Here is a 25,039-nt window from a genome sequence, read left to right on the forward strand (position 1 = left end):
GATGTGAGTGGAACAGCGCCAGCAGAAAATACACACTTTCAGTGTTAACACCAAAGGGCTAGTTAGGAGAACCTAACCAGAATAATTACCGTTCAGCATACAGAAGTTGAAGACCACCTTTGGAAATGGCTCCTGACCCCTAAATTTTACATTGGTGCATTCTTCCAAACTTTTAAAAGCAATTATTCCAGAAAAGAGAAATGTTTATTCTTCAAAGAAAGATACATTTTTGGCTTTCCACAATCTAAAAAAAAATACATAGCCTGCTAAGAGTAAAAGAAAAAGTCTAAACAAAATACTAGTAAATGTGGAACTATCGGAAAGCCGTGGGAGAATTGTGATTGTGCAGTGTGAGGAAATCTGTTAGTATAATTCAACACACAAGCAAATTACCGTATATAGTTGAGTATAAACTGACCTGAATATCAGCCAGGGCACCTAATTCTACCACAAAAACTGCATTAAAAATGTGCTGAAACACTCGGTATATAAAAACACAAGTATATGCGGTAAATAAGAAAAAGTCAGTCATCTCAGGAACTGGACTAAAAGGGATTTCACATAAACCCACCATCAGTTCTTAATGAAAACCCTTTTTCCACATGGCAAAGGAAGCTATTTCCTCAACTTACTGGTTATTTCAAACCAGCAGCAAATACCACAGCTCTTAGCTCCCTGCAGATCGAGAAAAGGCAAGGCTGGGTGCTGTCTCAGTTAAGGCATTGTTTTGGAATTATGACACAAGGGAACAGAAATCAGGAGAAAAATAAATGTCCTCTTGGACAAAGAAAATCCTGGTCATGCTAAGAAATCAGAAGGTAGCGTCCTTGGAAACAGAATAAGGAGTCAGGGTACCTTTTTGACCAAGGTTCTCAGGCTGAGAAGGTGACATTTGAGTCCAGCTGAAATAGTGGTAAGACAGCAGTTCTCAACCTGTAGGTCTCCACCCCTGTGGGGGTCGAACGACCCTTTCACATATTTCCGATGGTCTTGGGAACCGAGACACCACTCCTATCTGTCTCCAGGTGGGTTCACCCACATGTGGACACACCCACCTACGAGTACCGGCATGAAGATTGTTATCCATGCTACACCATGCTTCAAGACAAAATTTCATTGATTTGTCATTAGAAATAAATATTTCACAATATATAATTATATACTGTTTTTGTGATTGATCACTATGGTTTAATTATGTTCAGTTTGTAACAATGAAAATACATCCTGCGTATCAGATACTTACAGTATAATTCATAACTAGCAAAATTACTGTTATGTTTCATAACAGTAGGAAAATTAGTTTTGAAGTAACAATGAAAATAATTTTACGGTTGGGGGTCACTACCACATGAGGAACTGTATTAAAGGGTCACAGCATTGGGAAGGTTGAGAACCACTGGCGGTAAGGGGACCTTCACGAGGGCACCTGGGAGAGCCTTCTAGGCAGAGGAAACAGCCAAGACAAAGCCCTGCTTGATGTGTTCAGAGAATAACCAGGGTGCTGGGGCAAAGTGAGTGGAGAGGGGATAGGAGCGGTGAGCTGGGAGCGTGGGCTGTGTAGACTTTTGTGAGGGGCGCTTTCCCAGAGAGCCTCTATAGCCAAAGAAGGGCCATCAGGATATTTAAAACTTGATTTATGGGCCACGCTGGTCAAATGTCTAATGAACCCACCTCATGATGGCTGGAACACCTTCTATTTGGTAAAGCATGTGATGTTAGCTAGTATTGATGATTTTGTCAACCTTACACGGCTCTTAGGGCTGAGCTTTGAGTAGAAGAGTGATCAGTCTGTGGGAGACTGTCCTGGAGGGAGGGGCAAAGGCATCATTGGTGGAGGTTGGGACCTGAGTTGTGTGAAGGGATATAGTGAGAGGCCAGTAGAGATGCAGCTCTCTCTAAAGGTGTAGCCAGTTCACTTTCCTGGTGGGTTGGTAGGCTGTGAGGTTTCCGGGGCAAAGGAATCAAGAGTGGCTACAAGGTTGTGGGCCAGTGGAAAGGATGCAGGTGCTGTCACCTGAGATGGGGAAGGCTAAATGGGGACAGGTTTGGGGGGAGTTGTAGAGGTTTAGGGTTGGACATGTGAAAGTTTATCCAGCTTATCAGAAGGGTGGGTGAGTAGACACTCCATGTAGGCAGTTGAATGGCTAAGTCAGTGGGGATAGATACCATGGGTGGGGTCTGGGGCTTGCTGGAGGTGAAGAGGCAGCCAGAGAAAATGCCAGGAATGGCTGAATGAAGTTGCATTTCCAAACAACGCCACAGGGCCTAGGGAGGCATCAGTGAACGGCGATGGCAGACTGATTGTCACCGCAGCATTTTGTTGCGAGAGGACTTGTATGTACATTCTCGTGAGACAGACCATGCTCAAATAGGCAGCAAGTGTTAACCAGAGAACACGTCTACTAATTCAACCAGGAAACAACAGAATTGAATATGTACTAACTTTTAGCAGAGGGAGTATTTGAAACTAAACTTAATGCCAACTCATAGTTCCCCTGTAAGACAAGGTCACTGCCTGGGTTTCCAAGACTCACTCATTATGGAAACAAAAAGCCTCATCTTTCTCCTGTAGACTGGTCGTTTCAAACTGCTGACCTTGTTTAGCAGTGCAATGCGCAACCCACTATGCCACCATAGCTCCAAATAGAGAAAATACTAACAAGGGGCAAATAGACACAACAAAGGTAATTGATGACTTTACAGCGAATGTCTGGGTTACAAATGCTCCATGGAAGTGCTGAGAACGTCACTTCTGGGCCCCCAGCTGATGGTTCCTCCGCTGTCCTAGAACTTGGGTACAAGGTGAAGTTCCAGTGGTCGACACGTCTGCCTTTCCCATACACTGAGCTTCTAGGGAGGGGCTGCTGAGTTGGTGGCTTGGTTTGTGTAGGCCCTGCTTGCTTGTTGGTTTGTTAGATGTGCAGCCCAAAAGACCTCTGAGACCGTTAAAAAGAACCAATTGCTATAATAGACATGACAGTTCCCCACTTACAGGAATGCAGTTCACATGAAACATTGTAAAAATGTGCTATCTAGAGCAGTGGTTCTCAACCTTCCTAATACTGCTACCCATTATTACAGTTCCTCATGTTGCGACCCCCAACCATAACATTATTTTTGTTGCAACTTCATAACTGTAGTTTTGCTACTGTGATGAATTGGGTGACCCCTGTGAAAGGGTTGTTACACACACACACGCACACACCCAAAGGGGTCACAACCCACAGGTTGAGAACCCTTGATCTAGAGGAACCCAGCATGACTGGTTGATTCTCGTTGGATGCCCTGGAGGGGGAGCAGAAGAGAGGTGCCCCCCAAAGTGTCTTGGAAGTGAGACCTGGCTCATGAGGAGGAGTTGGGCCGGACAGTGATGGTGGCTTGTTCAGCGAAACTTTCTCAAGCCTTTATGTGTGCTGGGCATTCTGTTCTGCTAAGTGTGTGACCCATAGCAACTCAGTTAATGCCCAGGAGGCTCTCTGAGGAAGGGCCAGTTGTGGGTGGAGAAAGGAGCTCTTATGAGGACCAGGCCAAGAACTGAGCATGCATCAGAGTCCCAATGTGGGATGCCTGATGAGAGGCCATGAACTTGTAAATGCTGACTGACTGAATGACTGCAAATGCTTCCTGGGGAAATGAGTGGTAAGAGAGGAAAAGCAAGCGCTAGTTCTGATGGTATCCAGCAAAGGACCCATAGTTAGGCACACAGACCCCGAGGCTGCTACCTGGGCCATCTGACTGAGGTGGTACTGACTACCCCCACTGTCACCCAGTTCTTAAAATGCTGCCTGAGATACTCTGCTCTTCTTTACAGATGTGATGGATGTGGCGTGGTCACCCCATGACGCCTGGCTGGCCTCGTGCAGCGTGGACAACACGGTTGTCATCTGGAATGCTGTGAAGTTCCCAGGTCAGGCGCCTCCCTCCAGCCCCTTCAACCTTTGCTGAGCGCTCTCCTGTGTGACCCTGCCTTCCTCCCTAGTTCTGGCACCAGCCATTTTGGCCAGGCCGCAGTTCTGTGTGTGTCAGTAACCACGCCTTTTTCTTTAACCCCCACCACTCATTATCAGTTGTATTTATTTGAGGCTTAAAAAGAAAGTTGCACTTTCACACTTGGTTTGTGGGGGAGAGGGGGTGGAGTTGGCCTGGGTTAGCTCCTGAGTTCCCACCTTTCCTTGGCTCTCCATCCTCTGGCTCATGGATTGCCACATCTGTTTATCTGCATGAAAGCACAATGTTTTCCCTTAGGTAAGCTGCTTTTCCAACTTTCTTATGATTTATCTCTATTTTTCCCACAGAAATTCTAGCTACTCTAAGAGGTCACTCTGGTTTGGTTAAAGGGTTGACCTGGGATCCTGTTGGCAAATACATTGCTTCTCAAGCTGACGACCGCAGCCTGAAGGTGTGGCGCACACTGGACTGGCAGCTAGAGACCAGTATCACCAAGCCTTTTGATGAGGTAATAGAGGCACACAGCCGAGAGTTTGGCCCCAAGTCCTGGCGCTTGAGTGGGCTCCTACAGGCTTCCCAAAGGGGTCCCTTGGGCCCTCAGAGCCGGCTGGCAGGAATGCTTTCTCTCTTTGCAAGGCAGAAATTGAGGGTGCATGCTCCTTCAAAGTCAGAGTGTGAATCCCAGGTCATGGGGCTGGCCTTGAGGCCCTCTCCCACCCTGGCTTGTTTCTTGCAGTGTGGAGGTACAACCCATGTGCTGCGGCTCAGCTGGTCACCTGATGGTCACTACCTGGTGTCCGCTCATGCTATGAACAACTCTGGCCCCACTGCCCAGATCATTGAACGGGAGGGCTGGAAAACCAACATGGACTTCGTGGGGCACCGGAAAGCCGTGACTGTTGTGGTGAGTGCACATGGGCTGGGAGGGGGCCCTAGCAAGTGTCTTTGAGTCCAGGTGTCCAGCTCCCAGTCAGCACCTTATCTTCAGAACAGCCTGGTGGTGTGGAATGAGGTATTGGACTACCAGATTCTGGACATAGCAGAATCGTGTTTCCTTTTAAGTACATTTAAATATTTGAAAATGAGTTTTACAAAATAAAATGCTCACATGCTTTATTGGGAAAAATGACTGGCAAATACCACCAAACCAAGTCTTTGCCTAGGAGCACTGGGCTGCTCAGGGGAGCTTGTGTACAGTGGCCCTGGCAACCACCTGGCCCACCAAGTCCAGCATGTATCCTGGCTAGAGACCTCTGCATTTGTCTCCTTGTTGGAGGGGCAGCGGCCAGCAGACATGGTCCCAGTACCATCTTAGGCAAGAGAACCTCTTACCTCCACCTTCGTGTGTCAGGCAACCTCAGAGCCAGCTGAGACTGCTAAAAGTGGAAGGTCATTCAATGCCTGGTCTCAGGAACCAGATCAAATGACAAACCATCCTATCATTCCATTATTTCTGCGGGTCCAGCTAAAGGTATTGGCTGCTTGGGCTCCAGTTCACACACTCGGGTTTCTTCCCAATGCAATGGGTTTAAACACATCTCTGTCATCACTGGATGGGTGCAGAGGAGTCCTCCCAGTTACATGCTTATCCTAGTCTCATCAGGAGACCCCCACCAAAAGGTCCGGTCGGAACACTGGCTTCCTAGGAGGATAGGTTGAAGGCAGAGAAGTCAGCTCAGAAGGTCGTGGTGCCCGTTTTTCAGAATTCCGAACAGCCTGGTAGATGTTTTTGAAAGGCACGGGACAGTCAAGAGGGGCTAATTAAGAGGAAGTTGTACAAATAGAAAAGGGCGTTGGCCGAAATGGCTGTGTTGAGGATTTCCAGCACCCCCGCCTTTCCGGACACTGCACCTGCTCACTCTTCAAGGGTGGGAAGGCCTGTCCTCAGAGAAGTTGGTTGGGAAACTTGATCCCATCCATCCTCCAGCCCTGATAATGCTCCTTCTGATTTCTTTTTCTTCCCCAAACTCAAGGGCCCTATCAGAGAAACACAATTTGAGTTCACTCTAGTTTCCAGACTGCCGGTTGGACTTGGTGTGACTCAAAGAGCATGGTGCCCCTTTGGGACAAGTTGAAGGGAGGGAGAGCCTGCCCTCAGAGTGGATAGACAGAGATGAGCACGCTTTACAGTTTGCTATCTTTGTGCAGTAAATACTGCTATACGTCATAACTTTTTGTAGTACTTCTTTTTGACTAGTAAGTCAATGCTAATACATATGTAATAAGGAGCAGAGATGGTGACTTAGAAGATACATTTTACAGGAATACAATAACTGCTTGAGTGTTTTTAAATGGCACACAGGTAGTTTGCTAACATGCTGTGCATTGCTGGCTCTTGGCTCCTAACTAGTGGGGTGCTTTCACAGTAGCTGTTCCTGCACCCCTTACTGAGCCCCTTTCCTGCAACCCTGATGACTGGGGTTACCAGTGACACCTGCGTCATGGGAAAGTGCCACGGAGCTCTTTGAAGCCAACTCTCTGAGTTCTGTTTTCAGTCTCCACCCCGTGAGGAGCCTTGGTGGCTTGGTAGTTAAAGCACTCAGCCACTAACCAAAAACGTCAAGAGTTTCAAGCCTGCCTACTGCTCCTTGAGGGAAAGACGCAGCAGTTGGCGTCCATACAGGTTTGCTGGCTCACGATCCCAGGGAGCAGTTCTTTGTCCCGTGGGGTCACTATGAGTCTGAATCGACTCCGTATCCATGAATTTTATGATGTGCCACTTGCCATTTCTGTCTGTCCTCTAGCGTGAGACACCCACCCACTAGGGACACTGAATTTCTGATAAGAGTGATGGGACAATTTGGGGTGGTTAATGGTGGAATTAAACAGCATGATGGATGATGGACACCCATGATATCACCTAACGTGTGTGCGAAAATCACTGAATAGGTGATATATTACCTGTTTATTCAACACACACACCCACACGCCAGGGTCCACATGGTCCCGAGAAGCCACCTTTTCTACTTCCTCTTCCTGGCTTGGCCTTTAGACCAAGGGGATTGGGAGCACTGTGCATGCCCAGTCTTTCAAGAATGGTCCACAGGCTGCCAGTCCTAGGTGAGCAATGGGTACAGAGAGGGGGAGCAGGCCTTTAACTCTCTGCCCCTAAGCTGCTCCCTGCCCAGCTCAGACGATGGAGTGCAATTGGCTTGTGAGGCTTTAAGCGGGCTCTGCTTCTTGGCGCTTTCTAGCCAGCCCCCAGAAAACACTCCTGGGGTGATTGTACTAGTGCCTGAGCTCCAAGAGCACACCCAGATGTGGGACAGGCTGGGTGCTTGAATCACCCTGTCATCTCTGCCACTTGACTTTAGAAATTCAACCCCAAAATCTTCAAAAAGAAGCAGAAGAATGGAAGTTCGGCAAAGCCCAGCTGCCCCTATTGCTGCTGTGCCGTGGGCAGCAAGGACCGCTCACTTTCTGTCTGGGTGAGCCCCCACCATGGGTCTTCGCTGCTGTCTGGGTGGGGTGGGGGCTTTGGTGGGAAGATAGCATGCCTGGAAGGGAAGAGAGACACGCCACTTCTGGTCTTTCCCATCTCTCCCGTCTCTACTGCTCTTGTGGATGAGCTCACTGGCCATGTCTTATGGACTCCTGTCAGCAGTACGTCTTTAAAGTTCCAGTTTTACAAATGGTTCTGCCCTTACGAGCAGAGTGGAGTTGAAGTCATGGGTGTGAAGGGGGCGACTTGTGGTTGCATTTATTATACGTACTGCTTACAAAGTGGTCTGCTGCTGTGCACATATTGGTGGTTCTGGCCTGGTGTTAACCCCTGTCCGGAACCAGGAGCTTAGGGCCCTCCTGTCAGCTCAGGGCATGCTCCTCCTTTGGTTCTGGAACCCAGACCTGCATTCATTGCCAGTGAGCAGAGGAGGAGGTGTTTTCTGTTAGCTCAGGTAACCTTGGCTGCTTCTCTCCTTCCAGCTTACGTGTCTGAAGCGGCCTCTGGTTGTAATCCATGAGCTGTTCGACAAGTCCATCATGGATATTTCCTGGTGAGCTGGGTCTTTGCTGCATAAGCCACACCATGGGACAGGAGGGGTGCTTGCAGGCCCCGAGACCAGGCTGTGCTTCAGAGCTCCTCGCTCCTTGCCACTGGAAAGTGTCTTGAGCAGAGAGGGGTGATGCACCTCCCTGTTGGCTCTGCTGGTCCTGTAGTGTCCACCCTGCAGGACCCATGGGACTGCCCGGGATGCTCCAAGGCTGTCTCTCTGTACACAAGCAGATGCCCAGTGGTCTCCCACATCCACCCAGGGCCCAGGCCTGCACTGGCCAGCCTCCCCCTCCCCGCTGGCAGCTGACACATGTGTCTTGCAGGACTCTGAATGGACTGGGCATTCTAGTGTGCTCCATGGATGGCTCCGTGGCCTTCCTCGACTTCTCCCAGGACGAACTTGGAGACCCCCTGAGCGAGGAGGAGAAGGTAGGGGAAGGGCCCTTCTTCAGCTGCCGGGCCAGGGCCATGCAGGAGCCCCACTGGCTCTGAGGGGGCCCCTTTGTATGGACTCCCCAGCACAGTGTGTGCTGAGGTGCTGCTGGGCCCTCGCCCTGAGCTGCTGTACAAAACAGAGGTGTGTAGCAATGCGCCCTCTTCAGAGACCCCAACGACTCTGAGCAGCTCCTCCTGTGTTGAAACCTGGCCACGTGGAACTCCCCGCCCCCGCCGCTCACTTTCTGGCCCCACCTACTGGCCGTGGAGTGCTCCTCAGTTCTTAGCACGTGCTCTGGGCCAGTGTCTGTGGCAAGCACTTTGCACAGTCATCTCCTTCCGCTCGCACATAAACCTACAAGACATTGAGCAGTGGGTAGGCCCTGCGCCAAGACCAGATGTGTGAGGCAGAGTGACCCACGTGCCATTCTCCAAGGCTTTCTGGGAAGACTCGGCCCCACTTGCCTACTGTGGACTCCCGTAAAGTGAGTCCTTTGCCAGCTCTTGAGACCCCTGCTGGCATCGTAGTTAGGTGTTAGAACACACCAGTTGCTCCTCGAAAGAGATGGGACTGTGCACCCAGATGACAGTGACAGTCTCAGGAACGCACAGGGGCAGGCCTGCCCTGAGAGGGTCACTACGAGTCGGCATCCACTTGATGGCAGTGAGAGACAGTTGCCAGCTCTTGGTGTATGTGCCTCGCATCACCCTGGGAGGACCAGCTGCCAGCGAGGGTCTCGGAGGGTTTGCTCTCCTTTCTAGCTGTCACTGCGGACTAGTCCCAGTGTGAACCCATCTCCTATCCCCTCTCCCAGAAGACAGGCTGGTTCCCTGGATAAGGACTACTGGACAAACGCTGAGCACACAGTTCTGGCTGGAGGTTTCGGGGGTGGATGAGGAAGGGTGGTGTCTGACCACAGATGGTGGCACACTAGGCCAGCCCTGTGTATCTGGCCTCAGACACCCTCTGGATCACCACCTGCGCCCCTGTCCTTACCCCCCCCCACCAGCATTTCCAAGTAGATACAGTGCTCTCTGTGAGTCTGCCCCTCGCCCCCTTTCTTTTGAGTGTCCATGGCTGTGACTTGCTGGGGATGCTGCCCCTACCTTCCTGGCTTCCGCTTCTTGTGGCACAGGATGAACAAGACCTGGGAAGGTGGCAGAGAGGAGGTCCCTGCTATGAAGGGTCAGTGTTGGGGTGCCACGGGTGGTTCTCCTATGAGGACCTACTACCCTGTAGGGCTGATGTCTAAAGACAAGAGCAGTGGAGGTGGACCCTTGGTTTCAATTCTGGTTTCCAAAGAGCCTTGGGGCCCTGGAGTTAGCAACTGAGCTAGCTAATGCCTTTTCCCACCTGCTGCCCATCAGGCAGCTCATTCATCATTATCCCCACCTGTAGACACCCCACATGTATAAACCTCTAGAACAGGGCTGTGGCCACTCATACCGCCACTCTTCCGGCCTCCCCTCTAGAGCCGCATCCACCAGTCCACCTACGGGAAGAGCTTGGCCATCATGACCGAGACGCAGCTCTCTACAGCTGTCATCGAGAATCCCGAGATGCTCAAGTACCAGCGGAGGCAGCAGCAGCAGCAGCTGGGCCAGAAGGGGGCGTCTGCACGGGAGAGCAGCTCAGCTACCTCTGTTGCTGTAAATGGAGAGAGCCTAGAGGACATCAGGAAGGTGAGGGCTGGCTCCTCCCCTCTTGCTTATCCCCACCCTGGGCCCATGCCAAGGGCAGGGGGCACCGCTTCCGTGGCCCTTTGTCCTCATTGCTCTCAGCTGCACAGCTCTGCCCTGGGTCCCTGTGTCTAGAAAGGCTGAGAAGCTCGAGCACTGGGGCAGCGAGCTTCAGGGCTCCAGCTTCACTAGCTCTTAGGTTCCCAAACTAATTGGATCGGCTGGCTCCTTTCCAGAAAGTGGCTGTGTCGTGACCCCTGACCTTTAACAATGCCCATCATCCAGGATCAAGTGCAGGTGTCGGATTTTGTGTCCTCTCCCCACCCTAGGGATTGCTCCAACAAACCCCTCGAGGGGGTGGTAGCCCAACTTTGGGAAGCACAGGACTAGGGGAGGGGCTGAGAGTGCTGGGACTTCCAGGGGAGTGAGCACCATCTCCTCAAACTCGATCACCTCCTACCTGGAATTTCAGCTGCAGAGCCCTTGTTACAGGCTCCCAGGGAGGAAAGCAAGGAATGGGAATCTCGTGTCCCAGACAAGAGTAGCCCTCAAGGGTGCAGCTCTCATTCCCCATGGGCCGTTGGGCATGGGAGGCTAGTCCGGCAAGGACTCTCTGTCCTGGTAGCTGGCCAGGACAGAAGTTCAGATGACAGGGAAGGAGTTGGCCTGTGCTTATCTTTTGGGGTCTTCCTTCTGCTGGACACTACCCTGGACCTAGTTTTAGAGGTGCTGGTGCTCTGTTGGAGGAATCCCTGGGCGTAAAACAAGTTCAACAGTTTGAAACTGCAGGACTTTCTACTTCTGGAAAGTGTTACAGTCTCAGAAACCCACAGGAATAGTTCTACCCCACATTCTGAGTTGGCCATGAGTTTGGAGTTGGCGTTTGTGTGCTGATGGGTGTCCTGGACATTTCTTTAGAATGCATGTGGTGCCTGGGGGCAGACCCGGCCCACTCACTTGTGTTGCTCTCCTTTGCCAGAATCTCTTAAAGAAACAAGTGGAGACCAGAACAGCCGACGGTCGGAGAAGGATCACACCCCTCTGCATAGCGCAGCTGGACACTGGGTACTTGTGCATTCACCTCGCTTTCGGTAGCCGTGTCGGGGTGGGCTTCCTGTCACCTGCCTCCTCGGGGTCCTTGAGGGTCCAAGGGGCCCTTCTGACCCCATGGAAGATGCAAGTGAGACTCCACTATCCCCCAATCCCCTCGCCCCTCACAGACCTGTATATACCCACTCCACCCACCCCCAGTACTGGAGGGAGACGGGGAAGCTGAGGCCTGGCTTCCAGGCCAGCAAGGCGTCTTCTCAGGTCAGTGTGCGCTGCTACCTACTTGCTACTTACTTGCTCACTTATGAGAGTAGCAGAAGGCCCCTAGTGTAGCAGAGAGCTCAGACTGCCCCTCCCTTTGGTAACTTCTGGTTCTGAAGGTAATACTGACGCATTGTTGGGAAATGAGACAATTGTCAAAATGCAAAGGTGAACCTCCTCATTGCCAGTCCTTGGATTATCATTCCTATTACCAGGTTTAACTTCCCATCTTCCTTGAGCATGTCTGTGCACACGCATGAGTGTAAGGTGGCACCTACCTGATGTATTGCTGTAACCTACTTTCTCTTCTCCCCATTGATGTATCTGGATCTTTCCCCCGTTCTAATAAATAGTCTTCTGAAGCATTGCCTGGCTGCTGCTCACTAAGACTCCAAGAGTGCACCGTGCCCGGCTTACCAGCCCTGCAGGCACTGGCACAGTGTGCGTGCCAAGTTTCATGTTGGAAAAGGACCTCAGACCACAGCGGTGACAGTTGCCACAGCAAAGCAGGAGGGGCTTGCACTAGGAATGACCTGGTCTCACAGTTTGAAGGCAAGCTTTTGTGTCATTCTCCCCAAAATGAAGTGGATGGATTTAAAGTAAAGAAGACCTCATTTCAGAAAGCTAACTGTCCCCCGTCCAGACCACTGATGCCAGGCTGTAGAATCGATTCCTCTGGGAGCTGCTCAGACATGGAGCGCCTTGGTGAAGACCACTTTGAATAGACTGACTCTGCATTGAGGGGGGAGGGGGTTCCTCCACCTGTTTTTCTGACTCTACTTCAAGTCCCCTCAGACCTCTTTGTGTTAGATTGGCATTAGACACTGAGGCTTTAGAGCAGAGAGGCGGGGTGGGGGGGTGGAGCGGGTGGCTGTTTGTGTCTGTATCCGGAACCAGGTCTCCTGACTCCCACAACTCTTGTCAGCCATTTTCCTTGGGTCAAGCCTCCCCCCCCCCCCGCCGGGAACCTATTGGCATGATGTCACTTGCCTACCCTTCCTTAGGACCAGATACGACTGGTCATGTAAATGTGCTTTGAATACTGTTGGCCTGTGGGAACAAGGGCCCTGGAGGTGGAAGTGGTGGCTGCCCTTTTCTTCCAAGCCCCACCTTGTTGAGGAGGACAGGGACTTCCTACTGGACCCCAAGCCCACTCTGCGAATACAGTGTATGTTTCTGCCATTCCAGCTGCATTCTCCTTTCTTTTGAAAGGCTTTTTTGGCCTCCAGTGGCCTTATTAAAACAGTAGATAAAATTGTTAGCCAATTCAGAAAAATGCACAGATCGTCTAGTAGAAGGGAGCTGGGGAAGAATCACATGTAAACTGGGAAAACCTGTGCGATGATGATGTTCAGAGAAGAGATGAGGGATTCATTGTCCGAGAGTGAACTCTACCATGAACATAATATTCGTGTCAAACCCTATAACGATTGAAATAGTAAATTTTAGCTCTCTCTCACTTCTGAGCATCCATGTAAAATTCCCAAGTAAATAGTAGCAAACAGCATGTCAGCACAGTAACAAATAGGCACACCATAGTCAACTCAGGTTTACTTCACGAAAGCAAGGAGGTCCGAATGGTGGGAAGTATTAATTTAATCCTACATGTTACTAGATTGGGAGAAATGAGTTATTTAATCATTTATGTAGATCTTGGAAGGTAGCTTGATGAAATTCAATCGCTTTCTTGATGGACCACTCAAATAAATGATGGGAGTCAATGACTTCTTCATTTCTAAATAAAGAGCTAAATAAATGTCTACTGTCTTAACTGTGATTTGACGTCATGAAGCTTCTATGTCATTCAATTAGTCAAGAGAAAGAATGAGGGTATAAAACTGTAGGAAAAAAAATTTTTAATGTCTGAATCTAGGAAAATTGGAAGTTGTCAAAAATGAAGTAGAAACTTGACAGATATCCTAGAGCAGAAATGGACTGGGAAAATGGCCCTTTTGACTCCGGGTCTCCAGTTGTGGAAATGACAGTGAAGAGGAGGAATGTCGCATTCACTGACAAAAAGGACATTTCAAGATCTATCCTTAGGCTTAATGCTGTCAATGGTAGAGTAAGATCCATATGCCTACCAGGGAAAACAGTTAATATGACTGTTACTCAAACCTTAAAACTTTAGGGGGAATTTAAGATTTTCACAAACTTCGCAGCAGTCAAGATATCAAAATTATTGTATTGCGGGGGCTGGGGGGAGTACCGTATATAGTAGTGTGTAAGCTAAGCTTTCCAGCTCATTTTTAACGCAGTTTTTGTGGTAAAATTAGGTGCCTCGGCTGATATTTGGGTCGGCTTATACTCAAGTATGTACGATATTGGGGAAATCTGAAAAGCAACTTTGAAGCCTAACAAGGCGCGCTAATCCACGGTATTTCCATCACCTCATTTGCTTTCCAAAATTGGACAGTGAATAAGAAATGCTAAAGAATGATTGATACCTTTGAATTACGGTTTGGGGGAAGAATATTGAATTTATCGAGGACTTCCAAAAGAATAAGAAAGTCTGTCATGGAGGAGGTACAGCTAGAAGATTCCTTAGAATTGAGGATGGCGAGATTCCTTATGTTAGCAGGAGGGACCATCCCTGAAGAAACACATCATGCTCGGTAAAGAAGAGGGGCTGGGAGAAGAAGGAAGACCCGCAAGAAGGTGAATTTATACAGTATCTCAAATAGTGAGTTCAAACATAGCAACAGTTTTGAAGCTGGTACTGCAGAGGGCACTGTTTTCTGTTGTACATTGGGTCTCTATGGGCCAGAAACTACAGCACTTAACAAGAGCAGAGCGTCTAGCCTACAAGGTTTATCAAAAGTAACAGCAGAGGTATCAAAACTAGAAGAAAAAAGATGCAATACATCATTATTTGAAGATAACAGCCATCTGTAAGAGTTCATTTCATTACTAAAACTGCTGAGAAAGTGGCTGGAGCCAACCAACAAAATGAAATCAGATTCTAAAAGTTCATGTGGGAAAATAAGACTAGCCCAAATACATGGTACAAGCACACCAGCCTGTGTGATCCAGGGATTGTAAATAATCCAAATCCAGAGGAGGGAATGGTATCAGATCTTAAATTGTGAGCAGTAGTTTGCAGAAGGCCATTGGAAATTCAGAATCCATTTGTAGGGTTCTCACCTGGATTAAATAGTTGATAGCCTTGCTATCATGCAGAGAGCATTGTAAAGTCACTTGTGGCAAATGTTAGGTTAAAATGTAGCACCTATCATTTGATCTCTCTGTTGGCCCATTCATTTTAAAGTTTCGGTTTTAAATATATTTTGCTTTTTCTCTTTGAGGTTTTTCTGTGTATTGTCTAGTCATTGTTGGGGCTTTGATGTATATGATTTTCTGTATATGAAATCCAGAAATCTATAGAGAGAGTGACTGCATAGGGTCATGGCAGGGGAAGATGAGGGGAAATGGGGAGCTAACCACAGTGAGTATGAGGAAAGAGTGTTCTGAAATTGTGGTGATGATTGCACAAATCTTAATATGATTGAACAATTGTATGATGTGATGCATATGCCAATAAAACTATCAAAATATAAAAGCCCAAAGATTTCTCAGGGAAGATCAACCTGATCAGTAATTAAAACATGTAAGTTATTGGCATTAAACTAGCTAGTTGAGGACAATGAATGTACAAATGTGCTTTACACAATTGATGTATGTATGGATTGTGATAAGAGTTGTATGAGCCCCTAATAAAATGTTTAAAAAAGAAAATAAAAAAAGCTAGGAGCTAGTGAAACATGGTTAGACAATAATGATTTGGAAAATATATCCCATATCTATGGGCTTCATCTCATGCTGGAAGTTGGATACTTCAGTAAATAAAGTCAGAACTGGGAACATAGCTGGATCGTATCTTCACAGCCTGTTCCAGTGAGTTGAGTGGGACTGGTGGTGACACCCCATAAGTGTCAGAGGAGAATCGTGCCGATACAATCTGAATGGCTGTTCTTTTGGCCGCACATGACTGGACCACTCCTCCATGGAGGACCTTCATACACCCCCAGTCAGCAGTTAACCACATCTATCATTGTGCCTCCTGCATGACCACATATGGTTAAATTTACTTCTGGTGGTTTGGATTTTTCTATATTTAATATTTTTGTTGCTTACATTTCTGGAAAGCTGTAGACAATTGCATGAAAGAATATGTTTTGAAACTTGGATTAAAAGTCTTTTCACCAAGATTTAGATTGCTTTACAAACAACATATTTTGGCAAGAAAAAATACACACTGGAAGAGGGAAACTCAAGTACTTGTTACTCACAAGGAACGATCTCTAGGTAAAGCGGCCCACAGAACAAGCATTCCTAATGACCGAGTCCAGATAGAAGAGTAAGCAAGTGCAAAGGACAGGCAGCTCCCAAAAGAAAAACCACAATACGTGTTCACGAAAAAATGTTCAAACTCGATGATAATAATAATCCCCAATTAAAACTCTTATCTGACCCCACCTTTGCCATCAGAGAGGTGGCAAATATCAGAGACGGAATGAGGTGTGGTTGCAGGCACTTTTGTGCCTGACTTGCCAGGTGGTTCAATCTCAAAGGAAACTATTTGAGAACTCTCCTCAAAGACATCAGTGCTTTGCCATTCCTTCCAGGAATGGCTCCTCTCCCAGCCCTGAAATGACAGAGTGACCATTCAAAGAACACTGGGCATGTGGGAGGGACTCCTCTGTGTTCTACCTAGCTGCCATGTTCACATCTGTCGGTGAGTGTGCAGATGAGAGCCTGAGACAGGAAGTGGTGAGGTACCTACTGCCAGAGAGTAGCCAGGTAAGGGAGGATTTTCACTGAAACTGAGTTGTCTGGCCCAGAACCTGCAGTAGCTTATTCCGAATGCATAAAGGACTTGCAGTAGAAGGCCTAGAAGGTGGCCCCGTTGTTTCTCAGGAGAGTGTGATTTAAGTAAATCACTGTACGTCTATCTGATGGTAGGGCGATCCATTCATGGTGGCCCACGGCCCTCAGGATGACTCCTCAGCCGTGTCTGAATGGTAATGGACTTAATGGCATGTGACCACAACAAAGGCCTGTGTGCATATTGGAACGCCTTGGAAGCTGTGTGGTCATTGGGTGCCTCCGGTCGGCTCTGCTTCCCAGCAACCCTGCATACAACTGAAGGAAGCACAGCCTGGCCCGGGCCCATCCTTACTGCCACGCCTGAGTTGGAACTCATTGTTGCAGCCGCTGGGTCAGTCCTTCCCTTTGACCCTCTACCGCACCAAGCAAAATTGGTAGTATTTGGGTAAATCTGCTGCACAAGACCTTTTTAGAGTAAGGAAAAGCAAGGGTGCAACTTTGAAGAATAAGGTGCACCTGACCCGGGCCCTGGTATTCTCCATTGCCTCATGCATATACAAGTGGGACAGTGAATAAAGAAGACCAACGAAGCATCGGTGCATTTGTATAGAGGTGCTGGAAAAGAATATTGAAAGTTCCATGGACTACTAAAAGGACAAACCAATCTGTCTTGGAAGCAATACAGCCAGAGTGCTTGCTCCTGAGAGGCAAGGATGACCAGACTTCATCTTAAGTACTTTGGGCAAATTGTCAGGAGGGACCAGTCCCTGGAGAAAGACATCATGGAGGGGCGGTGAAAAAGAGGACGGCTGCATTGATGGCTTCAAACCTAAGAACAGATTGTGAGGATGGGGCAGAACCATGCAGTATTTCGTCTGTTGTGCATATTGCCACTATGGGTCGGAACTGGCACCTAACACAACAACAGTGTGTCATAGAATCTTTGGGCTCTTTGAGCCAATTGATATTTCTACTTTTCTGTACATTTCCAGGTTTTCTACCATAGACATATAGGTGTATTTCTGTTTGTACTTGAGGAAAAGAATAGGGTGTTGACTGTGTAAAGTACTTGCTATGCTTTCTTGTTTTGGAGGTTGACTTTCGTTCTTGCTTGGTGACAGGGACTTCTCCACGGCCTTCTTTAACAGCATCCCCCTCTCCGGGTCTCTGGCGGGCACCATGCTCTCCTCCCACAGCAGTCCGCAGCTCCTGCCCCTGGAATCCAGCAGCCCCAGCTCCTTCGGCATCTCCAAGCCTTCCACAGAGCAGACGGTGGCAGTCGGCTCCAAGCCTGTGGGTGAAGCTGTCGGGAAAGACAGGTTAGCCCTGGGGGAGTACTGACTTGGTTACAGTTCTGGGAACAGAGCCTTTTGTCCTGTTGCCTCTTTGGAGCCCCTTCAATGAGGAAGGCAATGTTTTCCATCAGAGACAGGTATGGTGCGGAGGGCACACCTGACCAGACGAGTCTTTGGTGCATGAGGCCACAGGAGAGTGGGGAAGGGTGTCATAACTCCCCACACCGTGGCTCTGATGGAGATCTGTGTCCCTTGGACTGAGCTGGTCACAGTCGTCTCTGCCGGGCCTGCACTGTAGGTGGCCTGGCACCTCTGAGGCTGGACCTTCCACTTGGCTCTGCTGGCGAGGCATACCCACCCCATCCATGCCAGCCACGCACCCGTGTGCTAGGCTCTGCCAAATGTTACCCGGACACCACATTGAAAGAAGGAAAGAAAGCTGAGCATGAGTGAGAGCCTGGAGCCTGCTCATTCATGAGCAGACATTGGCTTGACATCTGCTCTGGTTCCACACCATGCTAGGTCCCAGGCATCCCCAGGTGACCGGTGGATTAATGAATGCTTGTCTGCAGAGAGTATATAAGCTAGTGCAGGGGGCCTCAAACTGTTTAAACGGGGCCAGTTCACTGTCCCTCAGACCCGTTGGAGGGTTGGACTATATATATTTTTTAAAACTATGAACAAATTCCTATGCGCACTGCACATACCTTATTTTGAAGTAAAAAACCAAACTGGGCAAAAACACCTGGCAGGCCGGATAAATGTCCTCAGCAAGCCACATGTGGCCCGCGGGCCATAGTTTGAGGACCCCTGAACTGGTGGGACCAGCGGCAGACACAAGAGTATAACATCACTCTGAGTGTCCTCTGGGAAGTAAGGACTAGTCATGGCCAGGGGGCTAGTGGGCAGTCTCAGGAAGGCTTCTCATAGGGATATCCACCCAAGGACCTCACAGACCATCCAAGGGGAGGGAGTGCAGGCAGGAAGGTGGGCCAACAATAAGAGCAGGTGTGGCAGGAAGAGGAGAAAGGCTGGGCTGCTGGGAAGACCCAGAGACTCTGGCCTTTTCCCTGGGGACCATGGAGGGGCACAAGAACCTTTGGGACTTGGCATTTTTAGTGTGCTTACCCCAGCAGGCAATGAGACCCAAATTTAACTCTCATCTTAGACCTAACTGATCTTGGCAGAGGTGAGTCTCCAGGGATGGGGTCATGTACTGGGGTGTACAGGGATGGGGTCGGTCGTGTACTGTGTCAGCCTTCTCCTGACCCTGGGTCAGGTGGCTCCGCTCTGAGGGGAGGGTGGGCTGGAAGAGAAGAAGAAGGGGCTGGGAAACTAGTGTTCCAGGAGCAAGGATTGGAGGTGTGACTGGAAGGTCAGATGGATGGACCCCAACAGTGTTTGAGGGATCTTCCACACCTTAGGGGTCACAGGTTGTGATAAAGACAGAGAGGGCTTTCCAGGGTGACAGCCAGGCAAGGCAGGTGGCTGGAAGTGAGATACGTGGCCCTGGATGTAGGCAGCAGTATGGCCAGACTTTGGACTATGCGAGTGGGGCCAGCTTGGCCATAGAGGAGGAGGAGTGGGCAAGCTCCTGCTGGCGTCTCCTCCCTACCTCTGGAGTGTGCACTGTAAGGAGATTGCTGGAAACTTGTCCCCATGAGGAGAGTGTCTAGGGGACAGGGGCTTGACTAAGAAAGGAGACTAGGGAGAAACAATGGCTTTAGGACTGTAAATTTTCTGGATGCAAGAAAGGCTGGTGGTGGTCGTGGCTGAGGGGAAATGTTGTAGCTGGGTATGGGGTTGGGCAGACTGTATGGCCTGGGTTTGTAAGGATCTTTGCCAGGGCCTCATGCTGCCCCACAAGCTCTCAGAACGATGCAGAAAGCAGGCATGAATGTGTGGCACGTGCAGTTAGACTCTTCCAGAAATTCACTCAGGAAGATGCTAAAGAATTAGATGGGAATAATCTCCTGGGCTTTTTTAGGGTTGGTGGGAGTGTGACTCCTTCCCCATTGGCCCAGCACCATGATGCATCTGCTTGATGTGCTTTCTTGCCAGTGTGACTGCTACCTCGACACCCACCGCCTCATCCCCCTCTGTGCTGACCACCCCCTCCAAGATTGAACCCATGAAAGCCTTTGACTCCCGGTTCACGGAACGATCCAAAGCCACATCGGGGACTCCTGTTTTGACCAGTGTGCCGCCAACAGTCACGGAAAGGTAGGTGGTAGCTGCATGAGTCCCAGAGAGATGGGGGTGAAGTGTAGGTCTACTTCCCCACCCAGGAGCCTGCCCTTCCGTTGGGGGAGCCTTGCTCCTGCAGGGCCCTGCACCACAGCTTGGAGCAGGTGGCAGGACCCAGGCAGGGGGTGCTGATTAGAGTTTGATGGTGTGTACCCCAGAGCTCGCCTGGAAGTGCAGCAGGGGCTGGAGAGGTGGGAGGCATGTTCCTGTTACCTTTTGGTGCACCTTGTCATTTTCCGTTCGTAGCAGACATGATGTATTCTTGGGCAGTTGATAGCTAGAGAGGCAGGCCTCTGACATGAGGGCTCATGCTCCCTGGATTGGGAGCTGGCTGTGCTTACTCTGCTGTCATTTTCAGTGACTCCAGCTTCCACGTCCTCCAGTGCCCTTGGCATGATGCCTTCTGTGGTCTTTGAGCTTTCCTAGAGATACTTCAGGGGAGCCCTGTAGCCTTACATGGTGGGCTGCTAACCACAAGGTCAGCAATCTGAAACCACCAGCTGCTCCATGGGAGAAAGATGGACTTTCTATTCTGGGAAAGACTTAGCCTTGGAAACCCACAGGGCAGTCCTACCCTGACCTCTAGGGTCGCTGTGAGTTTGAGGGGCTTTCTGAGAAGCCCTTCTGAAGTCACCTGTGCCAGGAGTGCCACTGTCACTGTCCTTGCATGGAGCCCAGGCAGCTTTGGAGCGGGGTGGGAGGCATAGCTAGCGAGTACGGTGTGACCCGAGGGTGAACCCCCTGGTTTTCTGATGGGCCAGCCACTATGCTGCGGCCTTCAGAAGTGTCCCTCATCCTTTTCACTCCCTTCCTGGAACAAGGAAAGCCACTAGCCTGAGGTTGGTTAATTGTCCTTCCCCCGGGCTGCCGGAGGCTCTGTAAAGTACCATCCAGGAGCAGAACTTAGGGTATTATTCAGAAATTGGTCTTTCCCCTCCCCTGCTGCCATTGGTTTATTGTTGTTGTTGATTTTTTATCTATGCTTAGGAGAACTTGGTAGGGCTTAAAAGTAATTAAAATGTGGGCACTCATCAATGGGATGCCCAGGAATTTTAACTCAAGTTAGCCTCCACTCCAAGACCAAAATCACTGCCAAGATGCATTTGCCACGCACCTCGAACCGCAGAGCGACAGAATGGAACTGCTCCCTGGAGTCTCTGAGGCTGTAGCTTTACAGAAGCAGGCGGCCTCGTTTTCCTCCCTTGGCGTGGTTGGTGGCTTCGAACAGCCAGTTCCTCAGAGCTGACTGTGCCCATGTCCCAAATGGGGCTTTAGTTCCAACTGAGGTGTGGTGCTCTGTGGTCTCCAGTTTGGGGTGCGGTGGAGCCAAGTCTCTGACCCGAGTTAGAAGGGTGGCTAATGTTGTGTGAGGACCCTTAAGCACATAGGTTGCTTACTAACAAAGCCCTCTTTGTTTGCTGAACAATGTCAGGGTGACCCTTGTTCCGCCTCTGGGCGCACCATGTGCATAGGACAGCTGCTCCCTGAGTTTCTCAGGGTGGTGCCCTTTTGACCTTCAGCTCCCTAGGCCAACCTTCTGAGGTTCCCGAGATGAGGCTAGAACTCAAGCACGTAGCTCTTCATCCTGCCCCTGGACTGGTGTTTAGGGATGAGCTTTGATCTTTGAAAACTCACGGTGCCATCAGTGGCCCTGAGAAGAGGCCCGTGAGCATGTGTGTCTGTGCAGGTTGAAAGAGCAGAACCTGGTGAAGGAGGGCCGGTCCCGAGACCTCCAGGAGAGCAGCAGTGACAGCGACGAGAAGGTCCCTGTGACCAAGCCCTCTTCCCTCTCCAAGCGGAGACTGGAGCTGGAAGCTGAGACAGTAGAGAAGAAGAAGAAAGGGCGGCCTCGGAAGGACTCCCGTCTCATGCCCATGTCTCTGTCCGTCCAGGTGAGGCCCACAGCCATGGCCCAGCCTTCTCCCGCATGGCCCCCAAGCTCAGGAGGAGGAGGGTCTGCAGGTGGTCCTCACAGGAGGTGGGAAGCAGCCAGCTTACATATTCTTACCCACCCCTCACCCCAGTAGGCTCATCCAGAGGCCCTATAAATCAAACCTCATTTGAGCTTTCAGTCACATGTCTCCTCGAGGGTTGGGGGGGACTCAGAGCACGTCTGGTTCTTCCAGTCTCCAGCCTCCCTGACAGCCGAGAAGGATGCCTCTTGTCTGTCTGCACCAGCACTTGCACTGAAACTGCCGATCCCTGGCGCGCAAAGAGCATTCACCCTGCAGGTGAGTGCGGGCCCCTGGCTCCCAGGGGCTTCTGAGCGCGTGCACACATTCTCTCTCTCTCTCTCTCTCTCTCTCTCTCTCTCTCTCTCTCTCTCTCTCTCTCTCTCCCTCCCTCCCTCCCTCAGGCAGACCCTGGCTGTGGCACACACACTCCCTCCAGAACAGTGGTCATTAGCACTCATGCTGTGGTCAGGCCCAGCCTAGGGTGACCAAGAGCAGGCGGTGGCCCCTCCCAGCCACGCAGCTTTCTGGGCCCCAGTGCAGCACTGTGGAAGGGATGGGGTAGAGGGTGGGGTAGGGATGGTAGAGGAGAGGATGGGGGGGTAGAAGCAGGGGTGCACATACATGCTCTTAGGCTTACACTACCCCTGCATTCTGCCAGACGCTTTCAGTGATAAGAAGTGTCCAGAGCACCCTTGGAGGACCCATGGACACTGGTGGCAGTGTCCACTCACCGACTGGGTCTCCTGGGGGGCCGGGTGCTCTTGTTGAGCATTTTCAGAGACAGTTCATTTCCCATTCAGCCATCCATACACGTTGTTTCATGACCTGAGTCTCTTTAGCAGCACTCTTCCTGCTTCGTTCCCCCAGCTCCCCATTTCTCTCCAGATCCCCATTTCTTTCACCACTCTATTCCTTCTGAACTTTGCTTCTGGGCCTGCGTGGTGGTCTGAGGGAGTCCTCTTTGCTGGGGTGACTGCTCACATGGTCAGCCTGCCTGTCTGGCTGAAAGGTAATCTCTGAGGTGGGTCACAGGTGTGAGGTGAGTCTCAGGGCCAGAGTCTGGGACTTCTTCAGTCTCTATCACACCAGAGAGTCTGGCCTGTTTTACGCCTTTGAGTTTTGTTCTGTGGCTCTCCCATTGAGCCAGGTGCCTTTTCTTGGAATCCTGACCAGGGCAGTCAGTAGTGATGGCCAGGTACCAGGATCCAGGGTGGGGAGTAGGTGCCCTGAGACCCCATTGGAACCTAATTACACTCAGAAGGGGAGATCTGGGACTCAGGACTCACTCAGCTGCCTCTGCCCCCCATTGGCCATGCTGGGTCAGCGGAGATCCTTGTGTGTTCAGTTGAGGCCTTTGTCCTGTCATCGGGTGCTCGGGGCTCCTTGGCCGCCTGCTGTGTCTATTTCACTTCGTGTCTCAGGTTTGTGCTGTGGAGAGAGGCGTGATACTTCCAACAAAGCCTCCATTTTGGCCTGAAATCCTAAGCGTGTCATCTCAGGACAGTCGCTCGCTCTCTGAGCATCTGTGTCCTCACCTGGTAATGAGGTGCTTGGGCTCAGAGACCTCTGGGTTCTCATAGGAATGGTGCTGGGTCTCTGCGGCTATTTGGCCTCAAGGAGGAAGAGGCAGCAGTATCCCACCAACCCCTTCCCATCACCCTGCTCTGCTGACCAGCCACTCGCTTGACTGTTCGCTTGCTCGCTCGGTTGCCTGCCCCTGGCTTCCTGCCTCAGGACCTGGCCCCATGGCACCATCTGGGTAGACTCACCATCACTGCCTCCCCCTCCCCACACTGCCAGGTGAGCTCCGACCCCTCCATGTACATTGAGGTGGAGAATGAAGTGACTGCCGTGGGTGGCGTGAAGCTGAGCCGCTTGAAGTGCAACCGGGAAGGGAAGGCGTGGGAGACAGTGCTCACCAGCCGGATACTCACCGCTGCCGGCAGCTGGTAAGGATCACAGGCCTAGACTACCACTGCCACTGTCCTGGGCCCGGCCCCTGACACTCCAGCTTGATATCCAACCCAGCAGGCATTCTCCTTGGCTGACAGTCAGAATGTAAAGCCAAGATGTCTGAAGCTCACATCTGCACCCTGGAGTCCTAAAGTCTCAGCCCCTAGGCTGAACTCTGATCCTAGGTAGTAATGCAGGGAGGCTGGGGAAGGCAGAGCGGGTTCCAATTTCTCCACAAACCTTCAGCCCCACTCTGGCAGAACTTAGACAGGAAACTTTGCATAGAGGTCAGTGGCCCATGTGTTCCTGGAGCCCCTGAGAGCAGCTCATGGCTCTGCCCTTTGGAGGTGCGGCACCCTAGTCCAAGAGCCCGAGTTAGGTTCTCTAGTGAATGGCAGAGGGGCCAGCTCAGGCGCGCTCACTCTTTAAAAGGAGTCCTTGGGTTTACACGTAAGGTGCCCTGTCAGCTCTGGCTTTCTTCCAAGGTCAGGGTTCCAGTGGGCCCTCGACAACCTGTGTGTCAACCTGGGACGCTCCCACTCCCCTTCCATGCAGCTAGCATCTTTGTTCAAGTCCAGGACGCCTGGACCTGGGCTGATGCCCTGGGCCCCTCTCTGTCCCTCATCCCAGGGCAAGTTGGAGTGGAGGAGGGTCAGCACGGCTGCCTGTGTGGCAGCTGGTGGGAGAAGCAGGCAGCGTGGCAACCTGGAGCCCTCCCCTCCAGTGATCGCCCTACCCACAGCCCTGCTCCTTGACGCTGTGGCCCTCAGATGCTTCCGTTGCCTCCGGCTGGCTCAGAGAAGGCTCTGAACAGACAGAGACATCTCTGTAGCCAGGTCTTGCTCTAAGTTCTCTCCCTCCTTCACTCAAGAGAGGTGCTGTAAGCCAGATCCCTCCCAACCCCACCTTTGTTGAAGCCTGACCACCACCCAGAGAGGCAGACTGACTGGGGGTGGTGGAAGTGGCAGCTACTGCCTTACTCCGGCTGCCTGAAGTTGGTCTGCACTCTAGCCGTGCCCCCCGGGGCCACTGGTTGCTCAGAGAGAGACGTTGTACAAACTCTTCCCTGAAGCACTCCTACCCATGGGGACGTGCCCTGGCCTTGTGGCCCCTCCCCAGCTAGCCTCAGCAGGTGCCCGGCATGGGCGTGCTCTGGGCATCCCCTTCCCAGCTCACTGTTGGGTGCCCTGGGTGCCTTCAGAGACACAAGCCTGAAGTTTGTGCTCCTGTGAGCTCAGCAAGCTTGTGCAGCTCCCATGGGTTGGAGGAGACTGGAGTCCCTTTCTGATCAGACATGTCCCTCGGGCACCTGTCAGTATTCTGTGCACAGGGCAGGCCACAACTGCTAGGGGAAGTTGGTATTGAATCTGGCTGGTCAGTAAAGGTTCTGGTCT

The 25,039-nt window shown here is 50.8% G+C and overlaps 1 protein-coding gene across 2 annotated transcripts in view; it reads left to right on the forward strand.

Moving 5' to 3' along the window:
• Nucleotides 1-25,039, forward strand: part of HIRA (histone cell cycle regulator) — a 69,342-nt gene that overhangs the window by 29,443 nt on the left and 14,860 nt on the right. For both annotated transcript variants that reach the window (XM_075534565.1, XM_075534566.1), the window contains 13 exons: nt 3,812-3,907; nt 4,296-4,456; nt 4,685-4,852; nt 7,263-7,376; nt 7,873-7,943; nt 8,266-8,371; nt 9,851-10,060; nt 11,037-11,122; nt 17,317-17,514; nt 19,552-19,713; nt 21,425-21,629; nt 21,864-21,968; nt 23,493-23,641. In XM_075534565.1, the coding sequence (XP_075390680.1) occupies nt 3,812-3,907; nt 4,296-4,456; nt 4,685-4,852; nt 7,263-7,376; nt 7,873-7,943; nt 8,266-8,371; nt 9,851-10,060; nt 11,037-11,122; nt 17,317-17,514; nt 19,552-19,713; nt 21,425-21,629; nt 21,864-21,968; nt 23,493-23,641 (1,831 nt within the window). The remainder of the gene's footprint in view (nt 1-3,811; nt 3,908-4,295; nt 4,457-4,684; nt 4,853-7,262; nt 7,377-7,872; nt 7,944-8,265; nt 8,372-9,850; nt 10,061-11,036; nt 11,123-17,316; nt 17,515-19,551; nt 19,714-21,424; nt 21,630-21,863; nt 21,969-23,492; nt 23,642-25,039) is intronic.

This window comes from Tenrec ecaudatus, chromosome 16, assembly GCF_050624435.1.
Source record: "Tenrec ecaudatus isolate mTenEca1 chromosome 16, mTenEca1.hap1, whole genome shotgun sequence".
Lineage (NCBI taxonomy): Eukaryota > Metazoa > Chordata > Mammalia > Afrosoricida > Tenrecidae > Tenrec > Tenrec ecaudatus.